Source organism: Saccopteryx bilineata, chromosome 2, assembly GCF_036850765.1.
Source record: "Saccopteryx bilineata isolate mSacBil1 chromosome 2, mSacBil1_pri_phased_curated, whole genome shotgun sequence".
Lineage (NCBI taxonomy): Eukaryota > Metazoa > Chordata > Mammalia > Chiroptera > Emballonuridae > Saccopteryx > Saccopteryx bilineata.
This window is the reverse complement of record NC_089491.1, coordinates 269,159,237-269,178,528: the sequence shown is the minus strand read 5'-3', so window position 1 is coordinate 269,178,528 and position 19,292 is coordinate 269,159,237. Positions and strand designations below refer to the sequence as shown.

Below are 19,292 nucleotides of genomic sequence, written 5' to 3'. Positions count from 1 at the left end.
GCAGTCTCTTAAAAGTTCACTTGATTTTTAAAAGGTACCAGGACTCTACCTTTAATATAGACTTATGTTCCTGGGAGCATTGAATTAGCCCATAAAGGTCCAGGATATTAGGACTTTAGAAATTACTCTTGTTAACACGGATCTTGGTGACTTTTGGAGTATGTGAAGGAAACCTTTCTGGAAACTAGAGAGGGAGTTTTTGAAGCGGATACCATCTGAACTATTTGAGAGTAAGTTGCAGACTTGATGCCTAATTACTCTAAAAGTCTTCTCTGTCGATTTCCTAAAAACAAGGGCACTCACACATCATCACCCTATGCTCATCAAAATCAGGGACATTTACATTTTAACAGTACTATCATCGAATTCCTATCCCCCTTTCAAATGGCTTTTGTAAAGTCCTTTATAGCAAAGGGCAAAACAACAGTAACCCTTCCCTTCCCTTGTCTCCCTTCCCTCTGCTCCAGGACACAGATCAGAATGAGCCCTGCATTGTGTTACTTGTGTGTGGTTATTGGCCTGTAATCTGACCACCCAGCCTTCGTTCACGGTTTTCACATTTTCGAAGAGTACATGCCAGTTAGTAGAATGCCACTCACTCAGGGTTTGTCTGAGGTGCCTCATAATTAGATTAGGTAACGCATTTTTGTCAGGAAAATCACACAAGTGACACTATTCTCCTCAGCGCGTGTCAGGAGACACGTGATGTCAGAACTGGTGATGTTAACTTTCACCAGTTGATGAAGACAGTATCTATCAAATTCTCTACTGTGAACTTCGTTAGTGTATTTCACTTGTTTATTAACATGTAATTAATAAGCATTTCGTGGGGATTGCTGTAAATATTTTACCTCTCCTGAAATGTTCAATGTTAGTTTAAACTCTTGCCTGAACTATTACTATGATGGTTGCCAAATGTTACTTGTCCTATACTTAATGTGTGATTCTTTGTGATTCTACTGCAGAGAGCTTTCTCTTTCTCCATGTATCTTTTTAAAAATATGGTTAAATGTACATAACATAAAATGATAATTTTAACCATTTAAAATTTTTAAATCACATTTTGTTATTTTTATTTTATTTATTTTTAAAGGTTTTATAATTTATTTTTTTATTATTACATTTTAACTTTTTTTTTTTTTAATTCAGCAAGAGGAGGGGAGGCAGAGACTTGACTCCTGCATGTGCTCTGACTGAGATCCACCTGGCTAACCCACTAGGAGGCAATGCTTTGCCCATCTGGGGTGTTGCTCCATTGCTCAGTAACCAAGCTCTTAGTGCCTGAGGCAGAGGCAATGGAGCCATCCTTAGTGCCTGGGGCCAACTCAGTCATTCTGATCAAGCCATGCATGCCTGCAGGAGAGGAAAAGGAGAGAGAGAGAGAGAAGAGAGAGGGGGAGAAGTAGAGTAGCAGATGGTCATCTCTCTTTGGCGCCCTGACTAGGAATTGAACCTGGAATATCTACACGCTGGGCCAACGTTCTACCACTGAGCAAAACAGCCAGGGCCATATTTTAACTATTTTTAAGTGTATAGTTTATTGGTATTAAGTACATTCACATTGCTGTGCAGCCATCACCACCACCATCTCCAGAATTTTTTCATCTTCCCAAACTGTAACTCTGTCCCATCAAATGCTAACTACCTCTTTCCCCTCCCTGTAGCCCCTGGCAACCACCATTCTGTTTTCTGTCTCAGTGAAGCTGGCTACTCCAGGTACCTTATATGAAGTAGAATCATACAGTATTTGTCTTCTGTGACTAGTGTATTTCACTTAGCTTGATGTTTCCAAGGTTCTCCCATGTAGTAGTGTGTGACAGAACTTCCGTTTTAAGGCTGAATAAGATTCTCTTGATGTGTGTAATTCACATCTTTATTCCTGTATCGGTAGATCTATCTCCATATGTATATTAAAAACTAGAGTTTGCATTGATACCTTCAATTCCTAACTAACACCATAGGGTTGATTATGGCTTTCTTCCTTCCCAAATTTGTATCTCCCTTTCCAACACCGAGAAACTTGGATCCCATTGTCTTCGATATATTTACTTATTTGTTAAGTAGCTTATTTATTTATTTACTTATTTATTTAGTTTCTCTCCCTTTGTTCAATCTTCTGACCATGTGGACTGTCATTTTGGGCTTGGTCCACTGACTGACTGGCTTAATACCCATGTTCCCAGCCTTACCTACTGTGCTAGCAGGCTCCTAGCCCTTACCAAGAGAAGGCAAGGGGGGAGCAGTGACCAAGGAGAAAAAGGGGACAGGGCAGGGGAGGTTTTGACTTGTTTTTCATTAGCCACTCAACTTGGGCATTTCAGCGGTGACGGGGTAGAATGTCGTGCTGACAGAATGCGTTGTTGTTCATTGTTCTCTTTCTCTTCTCTCTCAAGATGGTTTCACCCAAATATCACTGGCGTGGAGGCCGAAAACCTACTGTTGACCAGAGGAGTTGATGGCAGTTTTCTGGCAAGGCCCAGTAAAAGCAACCCTGGAGATTTCACACTTTCCGTTAGGTAAGTGGAAGGGGCAGAGAGACTCTCGAGCTGTGTTCCAGGCAGGAAGTGTCCAGACCGCACTTGGACTACTTGCTGCCCTTGTTTCAAGTTTGAAGGCTGCCGGCTGGCCTGTGCTGAGGCCTGGCCCGTAGGTCGGACCTGATTCAAGGCTGCTTGTGGGCTCAGAACATAGCCTCCTGAGAGTGAGAGCCTGAGAATTCAACAGAAGGTGGGGGATGACAGCCATTTCTTGTCCCCTGAGAGACTGCTGAAGATGAGTTAGTTGGAGCACAGTATAACCAGTTGCTAAGCCACCCCCTGCTTGATTTCTCTCATCCTGAACCTGGCTTCCTGCATTTTGCCCTCTCTTCCATTGATATCTTAGTGGGAAAAATATTTCTAAAGAGTTTCTTCAGATCATTTGTCTTTTTCAAGAAATAAGACAGCACTGAGGAAGTTGTGGTCCCATGTGTTCCCCTGCCCAGTCCCGTTCCCCTCCCTTTTTCCCCCGGGGAAACCGTCAAGAGCTTGGCACGTCTCCTTCCTGCCCGTGGTTTTATACTTGTACTGTATGTGAACACTGTCAGATGGGTGTGTTTTTAGAATTCACATCCATGGCTTTATAATGTATATATTATTCTGCCACTTTAAAAAATTTTCAAGTTCTGTGCTGGTACCTATAGACCTAATTATTAATCTTAATGGCTCTATAATATTTGAATGGTGTGAACACATCACATTTTTTCCAGTCCCCTATTGTTGGATATTGGGTTGCTTTTAGTTTGTTTAAAAGGTTTTTTTTTTTAGCACACAAGAGAGACAGATAGACAGGGACAGATAGGAAGGGAGATAAGAAGCATCATCTCATAGTTGCAACACCTTAGTTGTTCATTGATTGCTTTCTCATATGTGTCTTGACTGAGGTGGGGCCCCAGCCAACCCAGTGACCCCTTGCTCAAGCCAGCGACCTTAGGCTTCAAGCCAGCAACCATGGGGTCATGTCTATGATCCCACACTCAGGCCAGCCACCCTGCATTCAAGCTGGTAAGCCCGCACTCAAGTCAGTGACCTTAGGGTTTCGAACCTGGGTCCTCAGTGTCCCAGGCCGATGCTCTGTCCACTGTACCACTGCCTGGTCAGGTGATGATGATCTTGATGATAGCAACCATTATTGAGGACTTGACATATTCTAGGCTGTCGTGCTAAGCACTCTACCCACATCATTTTATTTAATTTTCCCAATAATCTATGAATACCACTATTATCTTCATCCTATAGGTAAGCTCAACACAGAGGTTAAGTTAGTAAGATAGACTATAGTGGCTTTTTTTTCCTCCACTTTTTTTTTTTTTTTTTTTTTTTTTTGTAGCAGAGACAGAGAGAGTCAGAGAGAGACAGAGAGGGACAGACAGGAAGGGAGATGAGAAACATCAGTTCTTCATTGCGGCTTCTTAGTTATTCATTGATTGGTTTCTTATATGTGCCTTGACCGGGGGGCTACAGCAGACCAGGTGACCCCTTGCTCGAGCCAACGACCTTGGGCTCAAGCTGGTGAGTCTTGCTCAAACCAGATGAGCCCACGCTCAAGCTGGCGACGTTGGGGTCTCAAGCCTGGGTCCTCTGCATCCCAGTCCGATGCTCAAACCACTGCGCCACTGCCTGGTCAGGTTTTCTTCTACTTTTTGTTTTGAGAAATTTCAGACCTATAAAGAAGTTCATAGATGAAAACAATAAACACCCCCATTTCCTTTACCTGTTGCCATTTTGCCATGTTTTCTCTTTCTCTTTATGGGTGTGTGTGTGTATTATTTACTTTTATCTCCTGAACCACTTGAAAGTCAGTTGTAGATACCGGGACACTGACTTTTACCTCTAAATACTTAAGTGTGCAAGTTCTAGGAACAAGGACATTCCATATAACTACAATATCATTATATATGAGATAATTTAACACTGATTCAATAATATTATCTCACATATATAGTCCATACTTAAATTTCTCTGATTGATTAATACAGGCTTTGGAAGCCATCCCATTATTTGTCACCGGGAAGCACGTAATATCTGTTTGCTCCATCTTTTGGTGTTTATGCCCCTGGAGGGTCATTGCTCCTAGGCCCTTAACAGCAGACAGAGTGGGGAAATAAATATTTACATATTGAAAACCGAATGTTCATACTGATAGTTCCAGTTCAACTCAACTTCCTCATCTTTTCCCATTCCATAGTTGTGTTTCTCTTGAGTAGAACCCTGTTCCACAACCACATCACCATATGACCTCATGTGCCCAAGCCTAAGGACACAAAAATAGACTCAGTATGGCTATATCATCGTCATTCCTAAAACCCCTTAAGTAAAGTTCATGACTTCTTTGGAGTGTGTGTGTTCTTAGAATACACTCATTAAGGGTGTACAATCAGCACAGTGTTCAAAGTCACAGGAATTCATTTTTCTGTGTAGTTATGAACTTACTACAAAGTTAGATTAATTTCCTTGTGTTCAGTTTTTTTTTAATCTTTGTCAATTTAATTTTATTTTTTGACTGAAACATTTACAAGGTATAAAAGTCACACTGGATAAAAAGATGTCTTCTGCAAGAATTTAGTTTCAGTATTTTACAACGCTATCTAATGCTGCAGTGACTAGGTAATGTTTTGCATGTGTTTTGTGCTTTTGGAAATGTATCTTCAGGGTGAGTTTCTGGGAGTGAGATGCTTGGAGCAGAGAGGAAATGTATCCATAGTCTAGCTTTTCCAAACTCCCCTCCTGGTGATGGTGCCCTTTGCACGCCCGCGGGCAGTGCGTGAGAGTGTGTTTCCCATAGCGTCACTAGTTGAGTGTGGTTGTGTTTTTCATTTTCACCAGTATGATAGGTGAGAAATGGTATCTTGGGGACTTTTAATATTCATTTCTCTTATGATTGAAGCTGAACATCTTTTCATAAGTTTAAAGGCCACTTAAATATCTTTTTTGTGAACTGTCTTAGAACCAGTTATTTTGAACAACTCTGTAGTACTACCAAGTTTCACTTTTTATGGTTCCTCATATATAATAATGGTATAGACACTTTTGTGCCCTCATATATGATATATGGTTTAGACTTATATAGGTACATGGTATACGGTATATATGTGTGTGTGTGTGCAACGTCTGTGTATTTGTGCGCACGTGCATGTGTGATATGTTCGTTATCTGGTTCTCTGCAGGCAGTCTAACCTTTTTGTTATGCACCCATGCTAAAAAGTTGATGATTATGGTGCCTTATATTCATTTATTCATAGGAGATCCTCCTTTTTTAATTTTAGGAAAAAATACAGAAGTACACCAAAATGTATGTGTACTCATCCATGTTGTATTTATTGCCAATTTTTCTTTAAAATAAAATATAAAATAAAGCAAAATTTCCCTTTACTTGCCACCCTTGCTCTTGTTTTTCCCATTGTCCCAGAGGCAGCTAGTATCATGACTTTCTGTCTAGTTCATAGGAAAATGTATCTATTTATAATATAATATGTAAATATCTATAATGAAATATACACATAGAGTCATTTCTTGGGCTTGTTGTAATGCTTAGGTGACATCTGATTATGGAGATGGCATCCATTTTTACCAGTGTAGTGCTTTATTTGTTTCCTCCCCCTTTCTAATGGACTATTTTAGAAGAAATGGCGCTGTCACGCACATCAAGATTCAGAACACTGGTGATTACTATGACCTGTATGGAGGGGAGAAGTTTGCCACGTTGGCTGAGTTGGTTCAATACTACATGGAACATCACGGGCAATTAAAAGAGAAGAATGGAGACGTTATTGAGCTCAAATATCCTTTGAACTGTGCAGATCCTACCTCTGAAAGGTCAGTAGCGTTTCATAACTGTGGGGCCTCTGCATCTCTCCTGTACCATAGGGGCCATAGGGGTTATGTGAATGTGTTATCAGGGTTTAGCTTGCACTTGTTTCTCAAGCTGCAGTCTGCTTTTGAAAACTAAAAACAATGTTTTCAATTACAGTTGACATTCAATATTGTATTAGTTTCAGATGTGCAGCATAGTGGTTAGACATTTATAGAACTTAAGAGGTGATCCCAACAATGTCTTGCATTCACCCGATACCGTGTATAGTTATTACAATGTTACCGACTGCATTCCCTAAAGCTGTACTTGAAGTTCCTGTAACTATTTTGGAACTGCCAATTTATGCATCTTCATCCCTTTGCTTGTTTCACCCCAAGCTGCAGTCTAAAGTTTTATTAAAGTAAGAATAATAGGATCAGATTATTCTCAGAGGGTACTTTCCTTGCAAAAGCTTCAGTCATTGTTACTTACACACATTCTAGGGCAGGGGTCCCCAAACTATGGCCCGCGAGCCACATGCGGCCCCCTGAGGCCATTTATCCGACCCCTGCCGCACTTCTGGAAGGGGCACCTCTTTCATTGGTGGTCAGTGAGAGGAGCATAGTTCCCATTTAAATACTGGTCAGTTTGTTGATTTAAATTTACTTGTTCTTTATTTTAAATATTGTATTTGTTCCCGTTTTGTTTTTTTTACTTTAAAATAAGATATGTGCAGTGTGCATAGGGATTTGTTCATAGTTTTTTTTATAGTCCGGCCCCCCAGTGGTCTGAGGGACAGTGAACTGGCCCCCTGTGTAAAAAGTTTGGGGACCCCTGTTCTAGGGTGATCTCAGACTAGTCCTGTAAATCCTTAGTATGTGCATTTTATTTATTTATTTTTAATTTTATTTATTGATTTGAGCGGGAGAAACTTTGATTTGTTGTTCCATATGTGCCCTGATGGGATCAGACCCGCAACCTTGGTTTCTCAGGATACTGCTCTCACTAACTGAGCTACCCGGCCAGGGCTGCAGTAATTTCCAGTTATTGAACTCCAGCTGATAATCTTTGAGAATGATGAGAGGAAAACAAATGATAACGGCGACAGCAAAGTCGCAGCTGTTCTGGGGAGCAGCTCCTGACCAGTTATTCCGCAGTGCCACCAACAGATGTCAGTTTAAGCTCAGAAGTGGAAAGGCCGAGAACCCCAAGGGTCTGATGTTTCAGCAGCTTATTTCCATCAGGTCCACAAATGTGTGAGGATGACCTTGTATTGCGGGGATCGTATTATTTCAGAACTCTCCCTCGCCCCCCCCCCCCCCAATCGCTGTGTTGGAACTCAGCTGATGTAAGCTGGGACTTGACTTAATTTGTATTGATTTTATGGCTTTTCCGCATTCCCAGTCTCCTCTGACTCAGTACAAATTCAAGGTCTCTTAATTAGGTTTGTGTCTGCTCAGGTAGTTCTCTTCAACTTGCACATCTGAGTCAATGCTATTATAGGCTGATAATTTGTTTCTCCACCTGCCTCTCTACCTTCGAGCAAAAGGCTGCCTGCCAGCGCTGTGTGGTTTATTTCTACATTTTACTCTGTTCAGTTGAGGGCGGATGAAAAATAACTCAACGCATATTCTTTTAGTGATGAGCCATTAGCATCATCTGCCATGAGAGTGCTTGTTTTCTTACCAGATCCAGAGGGAAAAGCCACCTTAGCAGCATGAGTCTGTTAAGCTTTTCCTATAGTATGTATCACAAAGTCTGTCCTTGATGGCCTATGTCAGGACTCTGGCCTATGTCAGGACTCTGGCCTGCTGGTTACAAATGCAGATTGCTGGGCCCCATTCAGTGGTCTATTGGTATCTCTGGTTGTAAGCAATGGGAATTCACATTTTTAGCAAAATCCCTCAGCTCTATTGTAAGTTTGATAGGCATTAAAATTTGAAATGATAACCCAACATTACAGCCCAAAGATGTTGAAGGCAAACTTGGAGGCTGTCTATGTATAGGTTGGAAATATGGAAACACTTGAAATGCTTGAATTGATTTATAATGAAGATCTGTTTTTGCATACTGTTCGCCTGCAAGAGCAAGGGCAAACACTTACATCATGCTCTGTCTCTACCATAACTTTCTGTGGTAATTTCATTAAATGGCTATGATGAAATAGTTGGTCCTCTTAATGTTGGGCATGGAGAACTGACAAATTATATTTTTAAAAGGCAGGAGATGGAAAAGAAAATAGGAAAGATTGAGGACATTTGTTCCCAGGCGACTGGGGGAGCATTTTAGAAGTTTAATTGTCATTCTTGACACCTTTGTCATGCCTCCTGCCTGCCTGGGCGGCAAATTCTGACGTGCTATCGCTCCATCTCTTAGAGGCGTGTGTTTGTTTTTTAATCGTGTTCAGGAGAGCTGACTAAATATGGTGGTTCTGGGAAAGGGTATTGTGATCCCGTGGCAAAATTCAATTTATTTTTTCTTTTCAAAATTTAGGTGGTTTCATGGGCACCTCTCTGGGAAAGAAGCAGAGAAGTTACTCACTGAGAAGGGAAAACATGGTAGCTTTCTGGTGCGAGAGAGCCAGAGTCACCCCGGGGACTTTGTCCTGTCCGTCCGCACTGGTGACGACAAGGGGGAGAGCAACGACGGCAAGTCCAAAGTGACCCATGTTATGATCCGCTGTCAGGTAAAGCCTCACTTGGCCCTGGGTCTGGCAAAATGTCATCTTTGGGTGACTTTTCTGCTTGGAGAAGACAAGACGCCATTACTACTTCCAACCTCAGATGTTCTTTGCCCACTTAGCCAAGGGCTTCTATACTTTTATTAATTCTAATCGTTTCACCATTTCAGAATTTTATTAAATTATTTATTTCTAGTCTCTCTGGCAGATCAAGTCATGCCTCTGCATCCCCTTCTGCCCTTCAGTATCTAGCCTAATTGAGTTTCTGATTGATTGTAGTTGGTATTGGCATCAGTCTCTGTCTCTGAAGTAATAATGGTCTCAGTTCTGCCTTACGATTGGCCCAGTCTAGCCTGTGACTGCATGTGCCTTCATATCACACAGAGTTCCTCCATTAAGCATGGGAGACTTGAACTCACTATTTCCTACTTTTAATGTGGTGATGGGACCAAGGACATTGATTCTTGGTCAACTACATCACACGCTGTTTTGGCATAGTTTCCTGAATAGAAACTGTCTATTCACTATTGCTTTAGTTTTTAAATTAAATTAAAAAAAAATCCCTATTGAGATGTCATCCACACACCATTCAATTTACACTTTAAGAGTGGACAATTTAATGGTTTTTAGTATATTCACGGATTATACAACCTCCAATACTATCTAATTTCAGAACATTTCATCACCACAGAAAGAAACCCTGTGTTCATTACCACTTACATCCCATTCCCCTCCCCACCCCACCCACCCCAACTCTTGGCAGCCACCAATCTACTTTTTGTTTCTATGGATTTGTCTGTTTTAGATACTTCATATAGATAGAATTGTATAAAATCTGGCCTTGTGTGTCTGGCTTCTTTTACTTAGCATAACCTTTTCAAGGTTTATCTGTGTTCTAGCACAGATCATTAAACTCTTTGTATTGTCAAAAAGAAGATCGTGCCCACATATCTTCATATATATTATTTCTAGTGCTTTATGTTTTTCTGAGTCCAACTGTTTTCCTGTTGTTTCCCTTAAATAGCCTATTCTGTTCTCCTTGTTAGAAAAAGTTTTCTGGTCTCTGTTTATAATTTTCACTAGTAGATGAAAGTAAGACATGCATATTGGGCTTCTGCACTGCCTCGCTGGCCTTGGAACTCGGTGTGTTTCAGAGAGTTACTTACCTTCTATTCAGCGCCTTATGTATTGTGTAGCCTACAATATAAGTAGAGAATGAAAAATACTGTTTTTCATTTTTTAAAAACTAGTTAACTTATGAATGAGAAACTTGCTTGTGGCCTAGTTGGTGTTAGATACTTGCTCTTGAGTCTCATGCCTCACAATGAACTCTGGGGCAGCCATTCTGTTCTCACCATCCTTACCGCGTCCTCTCCTTGGTATGATCACAGCTGTTCCATCCTTCCATTACTGGGTGTCGGGGGTGGGGCAGGGTAGGCGGAGTTTGTCCCTGCTCTTCAGCTGGGAAAACATAATTTAACATAAACATAATTTTTTGTGTATTGAAAGGAACTGAAATATGATGTCGGTGGAGGAGAACGGTTCGACTCTTTGACAGATCTCGTGGAGCATTACAAGAAGAATCCCATGGTGGAAACATTGGGCACAGTTCTGCAACTCAAGCAGGTGAGTGTGTTAGAAAGCTAAAGCTCCATATCCTTATAGAGTTGAAAAACCCCCCAGTATAGGGTATTCCAAATATACAGGAGTAGGACTGACATCATGGACCTCTGTGTACCCGTCACCCAGCTTCAGTTATGATCACCTGTCAGATCTAACTGTGTTTATTACTCCACTCACTGCCCGTCTCCTGTGGTATTTGGGAACAAATTCCAGATGTCATATCATTTCCATGACTCTCTAAAAGGCCTTCAGACTTCCTAAAGCAAGTTTTCATTGTAGGTGCGCCTTTGGTGATCATACTTACTCATTTTGGAGTTATTGCTATGTCAGACTTCACTCTTATCACTTAGTGGTAAATTATATTATCTCTAATATTTTGATCAACTTATAAAGAAAAAAAAGATGTAATTTATAACAGCAAAGAGTGTGTAGAGATTGGAGAAATTTTTTTGACAGAACAGAAAAGAAAGTGAAACTGTATTTTAAAATGTTTATTGAGAATGACTATGTCCTGTGAACTTCCTGTCCTTTGCCTTCATGAAGACCAAAATAGATGTCCTCTTTGTTGTTTTTTTGCATTAACACTTTTTTTTCTGTAATACCTTCTTTATTTCTCGCCAATGGCTGAATTTGGTTAGCCCCTCAACACAACTCGGATCAATGCCGCCGAGATTGAGAGCCGGGTTCGAGAACTGAGCAAATTAGCTGAGACCACAGATAAAGTCAAACAAGGCTTTTGGGAAGAATTTGAGGTAAGTTCTTTTTTTAAATTATTTTTATAGACGTTATTAAGGCCTATTTTTTAATAGATGAGAAGTTGGTCTTGTGTTTGCATTTGGATCTGAAAGACTTGATACTGTATCCTAATTCGGCCATTGATTTACATGGAGCAAGTTGCCGAGGGCCCTTTGAAATAGAGGGGCATTGTGTTCTGGGGAAGGGAGTTGGCAGTTAATATGAAATGGGTGAGCCAGTGGCTCCATTTGGCTCTTTCAATTTGCTGACAGAAACTGAGGCAAACAAAAAGATCCAGTTCCTTTGGAAGATGTCCCGCATTGGCTGGGGTCTTCAGAAAGAATCTAGAGCCTTTTTTCAGTGAATAAGTAAAAGAAATACCTCCTATTGGCTATAGTTTGGGTGTTGACATTTGTAATATTGGGAAGTGAACCAATTTCTTCCCTAAAACCAACTTAAGTAGAAGAATGTTCCCCAGTGGGAATATGCAGTATTCCTGCTGTTCTCTGGTGTGTCACTTACCAGCTCATATTAGTATCTCGTCTTCTCACGTTTTATCCATTTGATAAAAAACGTTCTCAAAAACAAGGATTGTGCCATATTTACCTTTGTAGTTATCCTTAGCATGTGTCACAGTGCTAGGCACACAGCCGACACTCCATAAATGGTCTGTCATTCCATATTTTTGTAGGACTTTAGAATTTATAAGTATTTGTGGAATGAATGGATGAATGAATGGTCAAATAAGGCCATTTTAGGCATAGTGTATCATATCGCCTTGTTGAGATATTATTTCAGTTTTACAGATGAAATTTAAGTAAATTAAATTTTACTTAAATTAAATTTTACAGACAATTTTAAGTAAATTGTCTTCCCACAGATACTAATTGAATCATGGCGGTGGGGCTGGGTACAGAACAGAACACTCACAGTCCCTGCTCGACATTGCTGAAAAGAGGCTTGAACTCAGGTTTATTCTTTTATATCAGGCAGTGGGTTAGTCACCGAGGATCCCATGGCAGACAAGACAAACGGTTTCTGTCTTGAAAGTTCCAGTTGAGAGAGAGAAGACAGTGATGGAATCAAATCTAAAAAATATATTCAACCTGACCAGGCGGTGGCGCAGTGGATAGAGCGTTGGACTAGGACGTGGAGGACCCAGGTTCGAGACCCCAAGGTTGCCAGCTTGAGCACAGGCTCATCTGGTTTGAGTAAGGCTCACCAGCTTGAACCTAAGGTCACTGGCTCGAGCAAGGGGTTACTTGGTCTGCTGTAGCCCCCCGGTCAAGGCACATATGAGAAACCAATCAATGAACAACTAAGGAACCAGAACAAAGAATTGATGTTTCTCATCTCTCTCCCTTTCTGTCTGTCTGTCCCTGTCTGTCCCTCTCTCTGACTCTTTCTGTCTCTGCCACAAAAAATAAAAATATAAGTATATTCAAAGAAGTCTACCTTCTATTCCTGTCTTTTCCTCCCTATATGTATAGACATTTTTTTAAAAAGTTGTAGTTTAGCCTGACCTGTGGTGGCACAGTGGATAAAGTGTCAACCTGGAAATGCTGAGGTCACCGGTTTGAAACCCTGGGCTTGCCTGGTCAAGGCACATATGGGAGTTGATGCTTCCAGCTCCTCCCCCCTTCTCTCTCTCTGTCTCTCTCCCTCGCTCTCTCTCCTCTCTAAAAATGAATAAATAAAATTAAAAAAAAAAAATTAAAAAAAAAAAAGTTGTAGTTTACATTTTAAAAATACTGTATACACAAATATATATCTGTTTTTATATTCTACTCTTTCATGTATAAATAGTAGTATATAACTTTACACACTTTTCTTCAACTTTGCTTTTTTCAATATCCTGGAGGTTCCTCCATAGTAGTATCTAGATCAGGGGTCTCAAACTCGCGGCCCGCCCGTCGAACAATTTTGTGCGGCCCGCAGACTAATCCACGAAGTTCAAAATATTTTGGATAAAATTAAGTAAGCCTAGGGGCCTACTTGTATTTTTCATTTCTCTAGCATCCTAGCTAGATATTAGCTTAGTTAACAGCAGTTGTGATGCGAACTACAGTTTCTGGTTGTTTTGTGACACTGAGTAAACTGCATGTACGATTGTGCTTGTTGTACTGATTTTTTTTTGTTTTCAGCTGCAGTGAGAAAAGTGTTGCGTAACAGTTGCCTTTTGTAGACCTAGTGCGGCCCGCCGATCGGCTGTGGTCTTGCTCTGCGGCCCACATGCTGAGTTGAGTTTGAGACCCCTGATCTAGATAGAACTAGTCTTCATTCATTTCTCTTACGGAGTTTTTCATTTTGTGGATGGACTGTTATTTATTCAGCCTGTTGGTGGGCATTTGGATAGTTTCCAGATATATTACAAATAGGACACAATGAATATAGCTTGTGCATACATCTTTTCCTATTTTTTTTTTTTTTTTTTCCATTTTTCTGAAGCTGGAAACAGGGAGAGACAGTCAGACAGACTCCCGCATGCGCCCGACCGGGATCCACCCGGCACGCCCACCAGGGGCGACGCTCTGCCCACCAGGGGGCGATGCTCTGCCCATCCTGGGCGTCGCCATGTTGCGACCAGAGCCACTCTAGCGCCTGGGGCAGAGGCCACAGAGCCATCCCCAGTGCTCCAATGGAGCCTTGGCTGCGGGAGGGGAAGAGAGAGACAGAGAGGAAAGCGCGGCGGAGGGGTGGAGAAGCAAATGGGCGCTTCTCCTGTGTGCCCTGGCCGGGAATCGAACCCGGGTCCTCCGCACGCTAGGCCGACGCTCTACCGCTGAGCCAACCGGCCAGGGCCATCTTTTCCTATTTTTACTGACATTTGTTAATACCAACATTTTTTTAATTGTTTCATGTTGAAAAAATGATGGTTGTTACTCATCTTTCACTTTTATTATATAGCATACATGATTTGGGGTAGCATATTTAAAGTCTAACATACTGTTTTAATAAAAATTGAAAAATGTTAAACCGTTTTGGTGAGTATAAGAAATAAAAAACAAAACCAAAACCAGAAAAGATATAGTGAGCTATTTTGTAATATAGATCCATTTTATTACTGTATGCTCTTTTAAAATGGTAGCTGAGGTGATCATTTGTATAGACCACTGAATTTTAAAAAAATTACCACATGTAAGGTGAGTATCTGGTCCAGGGCTGCCTTTTTTTTTTGTATTTTTCTGAAGCTGGAAACGGGGAGAGACAGTCAGACAGACTCCCGCATGCGCCCGGCTGGGATCCACCTGGCACGCCCACCAGGGGTGACGCCCTGCCGCGACCAGAGCCACTCCAGCGCCTGGGGCAGAGGCCAAGGAGCCATCTTTGCTAGCCTCGGCTGCGGGAGGGGAAGAGAGAGACAGAGAGGAAGGAGGGGGGAGGGGTGGAGAAGCAAATGGGCGCTTTATGTGCCCTGGCCGGGAATCGAACCCGGGTCCCCCGCACGCCAGGCTGACGCTCTACCGCTGAGCCAACCGGCCAGGGCCCAGGGCTGCCTTCTTTAACACTAACTTCACTCAGAGCAGTGCCTAGGGACACAAAGTCAAATCTGCTCAAGCAGCTTGTGGCAGAAGGGGTGTTTTTCACGTTTCTTTTGGTGGCTTCAAGATAAGAACTTAGAAGGAGGTCCCAGCTTGGGGACCTCCTGGCCATGGTAAAGAAGTCTGACTGGAAATGCTGGCCAGGTGGGTTCACTCTGTAACGTCTCAGAGTCAAGTCGTCTTTTCTACATTATTAACAACAAAAGGCTAGGGGGCCTGAATTGGCTTTTGGGGGAAAATGAATAAAAACAACATCATGTCTATACAGGTTCTCTGTAGAGGTCAGGCGGAGGAGATAAATCGTCTTGCACTAAAATCAGGGCAATAACGTTTCATTTAAATGGAAGCCAGATCTAAAGAGCTAATGACCTGCTCTCCAGATCTCTCTTGTACCTGCTTCTCAGACCCAGTCAATTAAAAAAAAAATTGCCCTTTATGGTTGGGGCCAGGGGAATAAGCCTGAGAACTGGACAAACCATTATATTAGATAGGTGGGAGCAGAGACTCATTATAACCTAAATCCTCTGAAACCGGAGTTTGATCTGCAGCAGCAAGTCATTGTTATTTTAGTGACTGTCCTTAGTTGGCTCCCAGGAGGCGACACATTTGGGATCAGGTCCTTCTTACTGTGTGTTCTGATGGTTTTTAAAGTGAAGCAGAGCTCTAAATTGCAGTGTCATTGGCAGTTTAACTCTGACAGCTCTGTTTTGTTTGTCTGTGTGCCCAACTCCTGGTTGTCTGTCTGTAACACCCTACGTGTCCTTCAGGTATGTTTCCCCAAAGGGACTTAAACAATTGTTTTCACTTAAAATACAGTCTCTTGTGAAGCTCTGGGTCTTTTCTCCTTTGCTCCTGGGATTAATGCAGGTTGATGCTTTTCTTCCAGGATATGTTGTATGAGCAAGACATTGTAAACCCAAGTCTTCGATTTTTCTAGAGATTGCCCAATTCTTTTTTTTTTTAATTTTTTTTCAATTTTATTTATTCATTTTAGAGAGGAGAGAGAGAGACAGAGAGAGAGAGAGAGAGAGAGAGAGAAGGAGAGAGAGAAGGGGGGAGGAGCTGGAAGCATCCAGGGTTTCGAACCGGCGACCTCAGCATTTCCAGGTCGACGCTTTATCCACTGCGCCACTACAGGTCAGGCCGAGATTGCCCATTTCTGATATGTGTAAACCTCTTGTGTCTCCCGCATATCTCCTCTTGCGAATGTAAAGAGATAGATAATAGGCCTGACCTGTGGTGGCGCAGTGGATAAAGCGTCGACCTGGAAATGCTGAGGTCGCCGGTTCGAAACCCTGGGCTTGCCTGGTCAAGGCACATATGGGAGTTGATGCTTCCAGCTTCTCCCCCCCTTCTCTCTCTCTCTGTCTCTCCTCTCTCTCTCTCTCTCTCTCTCTCTTTCTCTCTCTTGGTCTCTCCCTCTCCTCTCTAAAATGAATAAATAAATAAATAAATAAAAAGAGGTAGATAATATTTCTAGGCTTGTTGAAGGGGAGTTCTGGTAAAACGAGATTGACACTAAAGGAGTGAAGGCGAGCTATGACCCTGTAACCCTGTGCCTGTGACGTGCAGGTCACCTGAAACCTGCACTCAGCCCCTGTGCAGCAGGGTGAGCGGTACCATGTATCATGTGGCGGCGTCACAGGGGTCTGCCCCCTTTCCAGGCCTGTTTCTCCCTCTGGAGCCCTCTGCGCCTGAGCTGCCAGGGGGCACGTGGGCAGAGTCTGGACACAGCATCTGACTGCAGGACCCCAGTTGAAGATGGAAATTTTGCCATCGACAGCCCTTTGACCCCCCAGCCCTCCTTCTCTATCTTGCCGCCCTCTCTCCTTCTAGTCTCCCTGCTCTCCACATGCTAATTTTATCCTTTTCCTTCAGCACATTTCTCTGCTTCTTGACTACGAAGCTTACCTCTCGCCCCTTTCAGATACAGTAACTGGTAACTTTCTGTCTTCATACCAAAGCCTCAGAAATTCTCATTGGCTCAGATACCATCCATTTTTGGTCCTAGGAGCCGTGCCAATGTCATGATCACATAGAACAGATATGTCTGCATGGACCACCCTGTTTGGGGAAAAATAGTTCTCAGAGATGAGGATTGTAGGGAGTTGGGCAAATGTCCCAAAACTATCCACCACACACAGAAGACACTGGTGGTGGCAGTGATTTATTCCTTCCATTCGTTCAGCAAATATTTGTCAAACACAGACTGCATGCTGGAATCTCTGTTCTAGGCTCTGGCAATGTATCAGAGTACAAATCAGAGTCTGTCCTGGAGCTTATGGTCAGCTGAGAGAGACAATAAACAAAGACACAGGTAAATATTCAGTACATGAGATGCCAGTAAGTGCTGTGGAGAAAATTAAGTGGGGCAAGACAAAGGGATGAGCTGCTGATGGAGATAGTAGCCATTTCATACAGGTCTCTGTCACATGGTGGCATTTGAACAGAGACCTGAAGGAAACAAGGAGCAAGCCATGCCGATGACCTCAGGAAGAGCCTTCTAGGCAGAGGGGACAGCAAGTGCAAAGGCCCTGAAGTGGGAATGCCCTTAATACATGGCACGATCAGCAAACAGACCGGTACAGTCAGAGAGGCGTGGGCAGCCGGGAAGCAGAGAGGAGCGGCTGCAGGGGTGTGGTCAGGTCACACAGGCCACTCAGGGTTCATGTGGGGCCATTGGCTTTTACTTGGAGAAGGTGGAGAGTCTCCAGAGAGTGTTGATCTGCTGAGTGGAGGACAGCCTGTAAGGGGGAGATAGAAGAAGGGAACCAGGCCGGCGCAGATGGCAACAGCTTGAGCAGAGGAATGACAGTGGCTTGGAGCAGAGTAGCAGCAGCGGTGGATAGAGGTAGTTGGGTCCTCGAGATATTTCGAAGGTAGAATTGTCAGTATTTGAAAGCAGTGTTGACAGATTGTACGGTAAGACAGAACTGAGGCAAAGATAAGGTGAGAGTTTGTGGCTTGAGCAATTCGTCGGATAGAGTGACCAGTTGCTTAGATGGGGAAGGCTAGGAGGAACCGGTTTGGGGACAGGTGATCAACTTTCTTTTTGGACACATTAAAGGTTGAACTGCCTAGTAGACATCTAACTGGAATATGATTCTCCAGCTAATTCTGTGGTGTTGCAGGCAAGATTGTACTAGAATAGTCTTCCTTCCTCGCTTCTCTGCATACTTCAGTTCCTAGACTCAGGGGCGTTTTCTCAGGGAAACCTTCCTTGATCCCTGTCCCCGTGCCTGGGTTAGTTCTTCCTGTTACGTGTGCACATAGCGGCAAATCCATTCCTTTCCATCCTTGGAATTCATGAATAACTTGGGTGGTTATTGGTTTAATGTTTGTCTTTTGTACTGCGAGTTCATAGAAACAGATAACACTACTAGGTCTGTTGGAATAAAAAGAGGTTTTGCTCAAACGAAACCAATGGTGAACAAATAAAGAGAGACACACTTTGATTCTGTGATTTTATGTCTGCGGTGTGCATATCATCTAAGAAAATAGCCTGGAGCAGTTGGAGGGGACCCCACAAAGCCAGGGGGTCCTGCTTTGTTTTCCGTAGTACCTGTATCTGGCAAAAAGTCTGGCACACAGAGGCACAAAATAGGTATTTGTGTTGTGTTGACTCTGAGCTGCTTTTAATGGTGAGAGCTGTACTGAAGTCAGACCATTTGTGTATATTTCAAAAAAACAGCTTTCTGATGCTTAAAATGTGTGGGGGAATGTTCCAGGCTCTGCTTTGACATACTCCTCTTCACTCCTATACAGTTTATTTTTATTTGGAACCACTGTTTGGGGCTTGTGACTGCCCATTGTAGCCTTGGAGAACCCTGGACCTGCTAGCCCTAGAGGATCTATAGTAATTCAGGGTTTCAATGGTGAATCTCAGAAAGCTTTTAGTTTCAAACCTTTTGTTTCTGATTAAAAAGACAAAATGAATATAACACACACATATGCAAACCCCACACAACATTTATTAACTGGTGGCCCTGGCCGGTTGGCTCAGTGGTAGAGCGTCGGCCTGGCGTGCAGAAGTCCCGGGTTTGATTCCCGGCCAGGGCACACAGGAGAAGCGCCCATCTGCTTCTCCACCCCTCCCCCTCTCCTTCCTCTCTGTCTCTCTCTTCCCCTCCCGCAGCCGAGGCTCCATTGGAGCAAAGATGGCCCGGGCGCTGGGGATGGCTCCTTGGCCTCTGCCCAGGTGCTAGAGTGGCTCTGGTCGCAACAGAGCGACGCCCCGGAGGGGCAGAGCATCACCCCCTGGTGGGCAGAGCTTCGCCTCTGGTGGGCGTGCCGGGTGGATCCCGGTGGGGCAGGCACATGCGGGAGTCTGTCTGACTGTCTCTCCCCGTTTCCAGCTTCAGTAGAAAAAACAAAACAAAAAA

General features: G+C 43.0%; 1 protein-coding gene across 1 annotated transcript in view; it reads left to right on the top strand.

Annotated features, from left to right (window-relative positions):
• PTPN11 (protein tyrosine phosphatase non-receptor type 11) overlaps positions 1 to 19,292 on the top strand; it is a 79,852-nt gene that overhangs the window by 18,054 nt on the left and 42,506 nt on the right. The window contains exons 2-6 of the mRNA XM_066260543.1: positions 2,394 to 2,516; positions 6,159 to 6,353; positions 8,824 to 9,016; positions 10,520 to 10,636; positions 11,272 to 11,385. Coding sequence (XP_066116640.1) covers positions 2,394 to 2,516; positions 6,159 to 6,353; positions 8,824 to 9,016; positions 10,520 to 10,636; positions 11,272 to 11,385 — 742 coding nt within the window. The remainder of the gene's footprint in view (positions 1 to 2,393; positions 2,517 to 6,158; positions 6,354 to 8,823; positions 9,017 to 10,519; positions 10,637 to 11,271; positions 11,386 to 19,292) is intronic.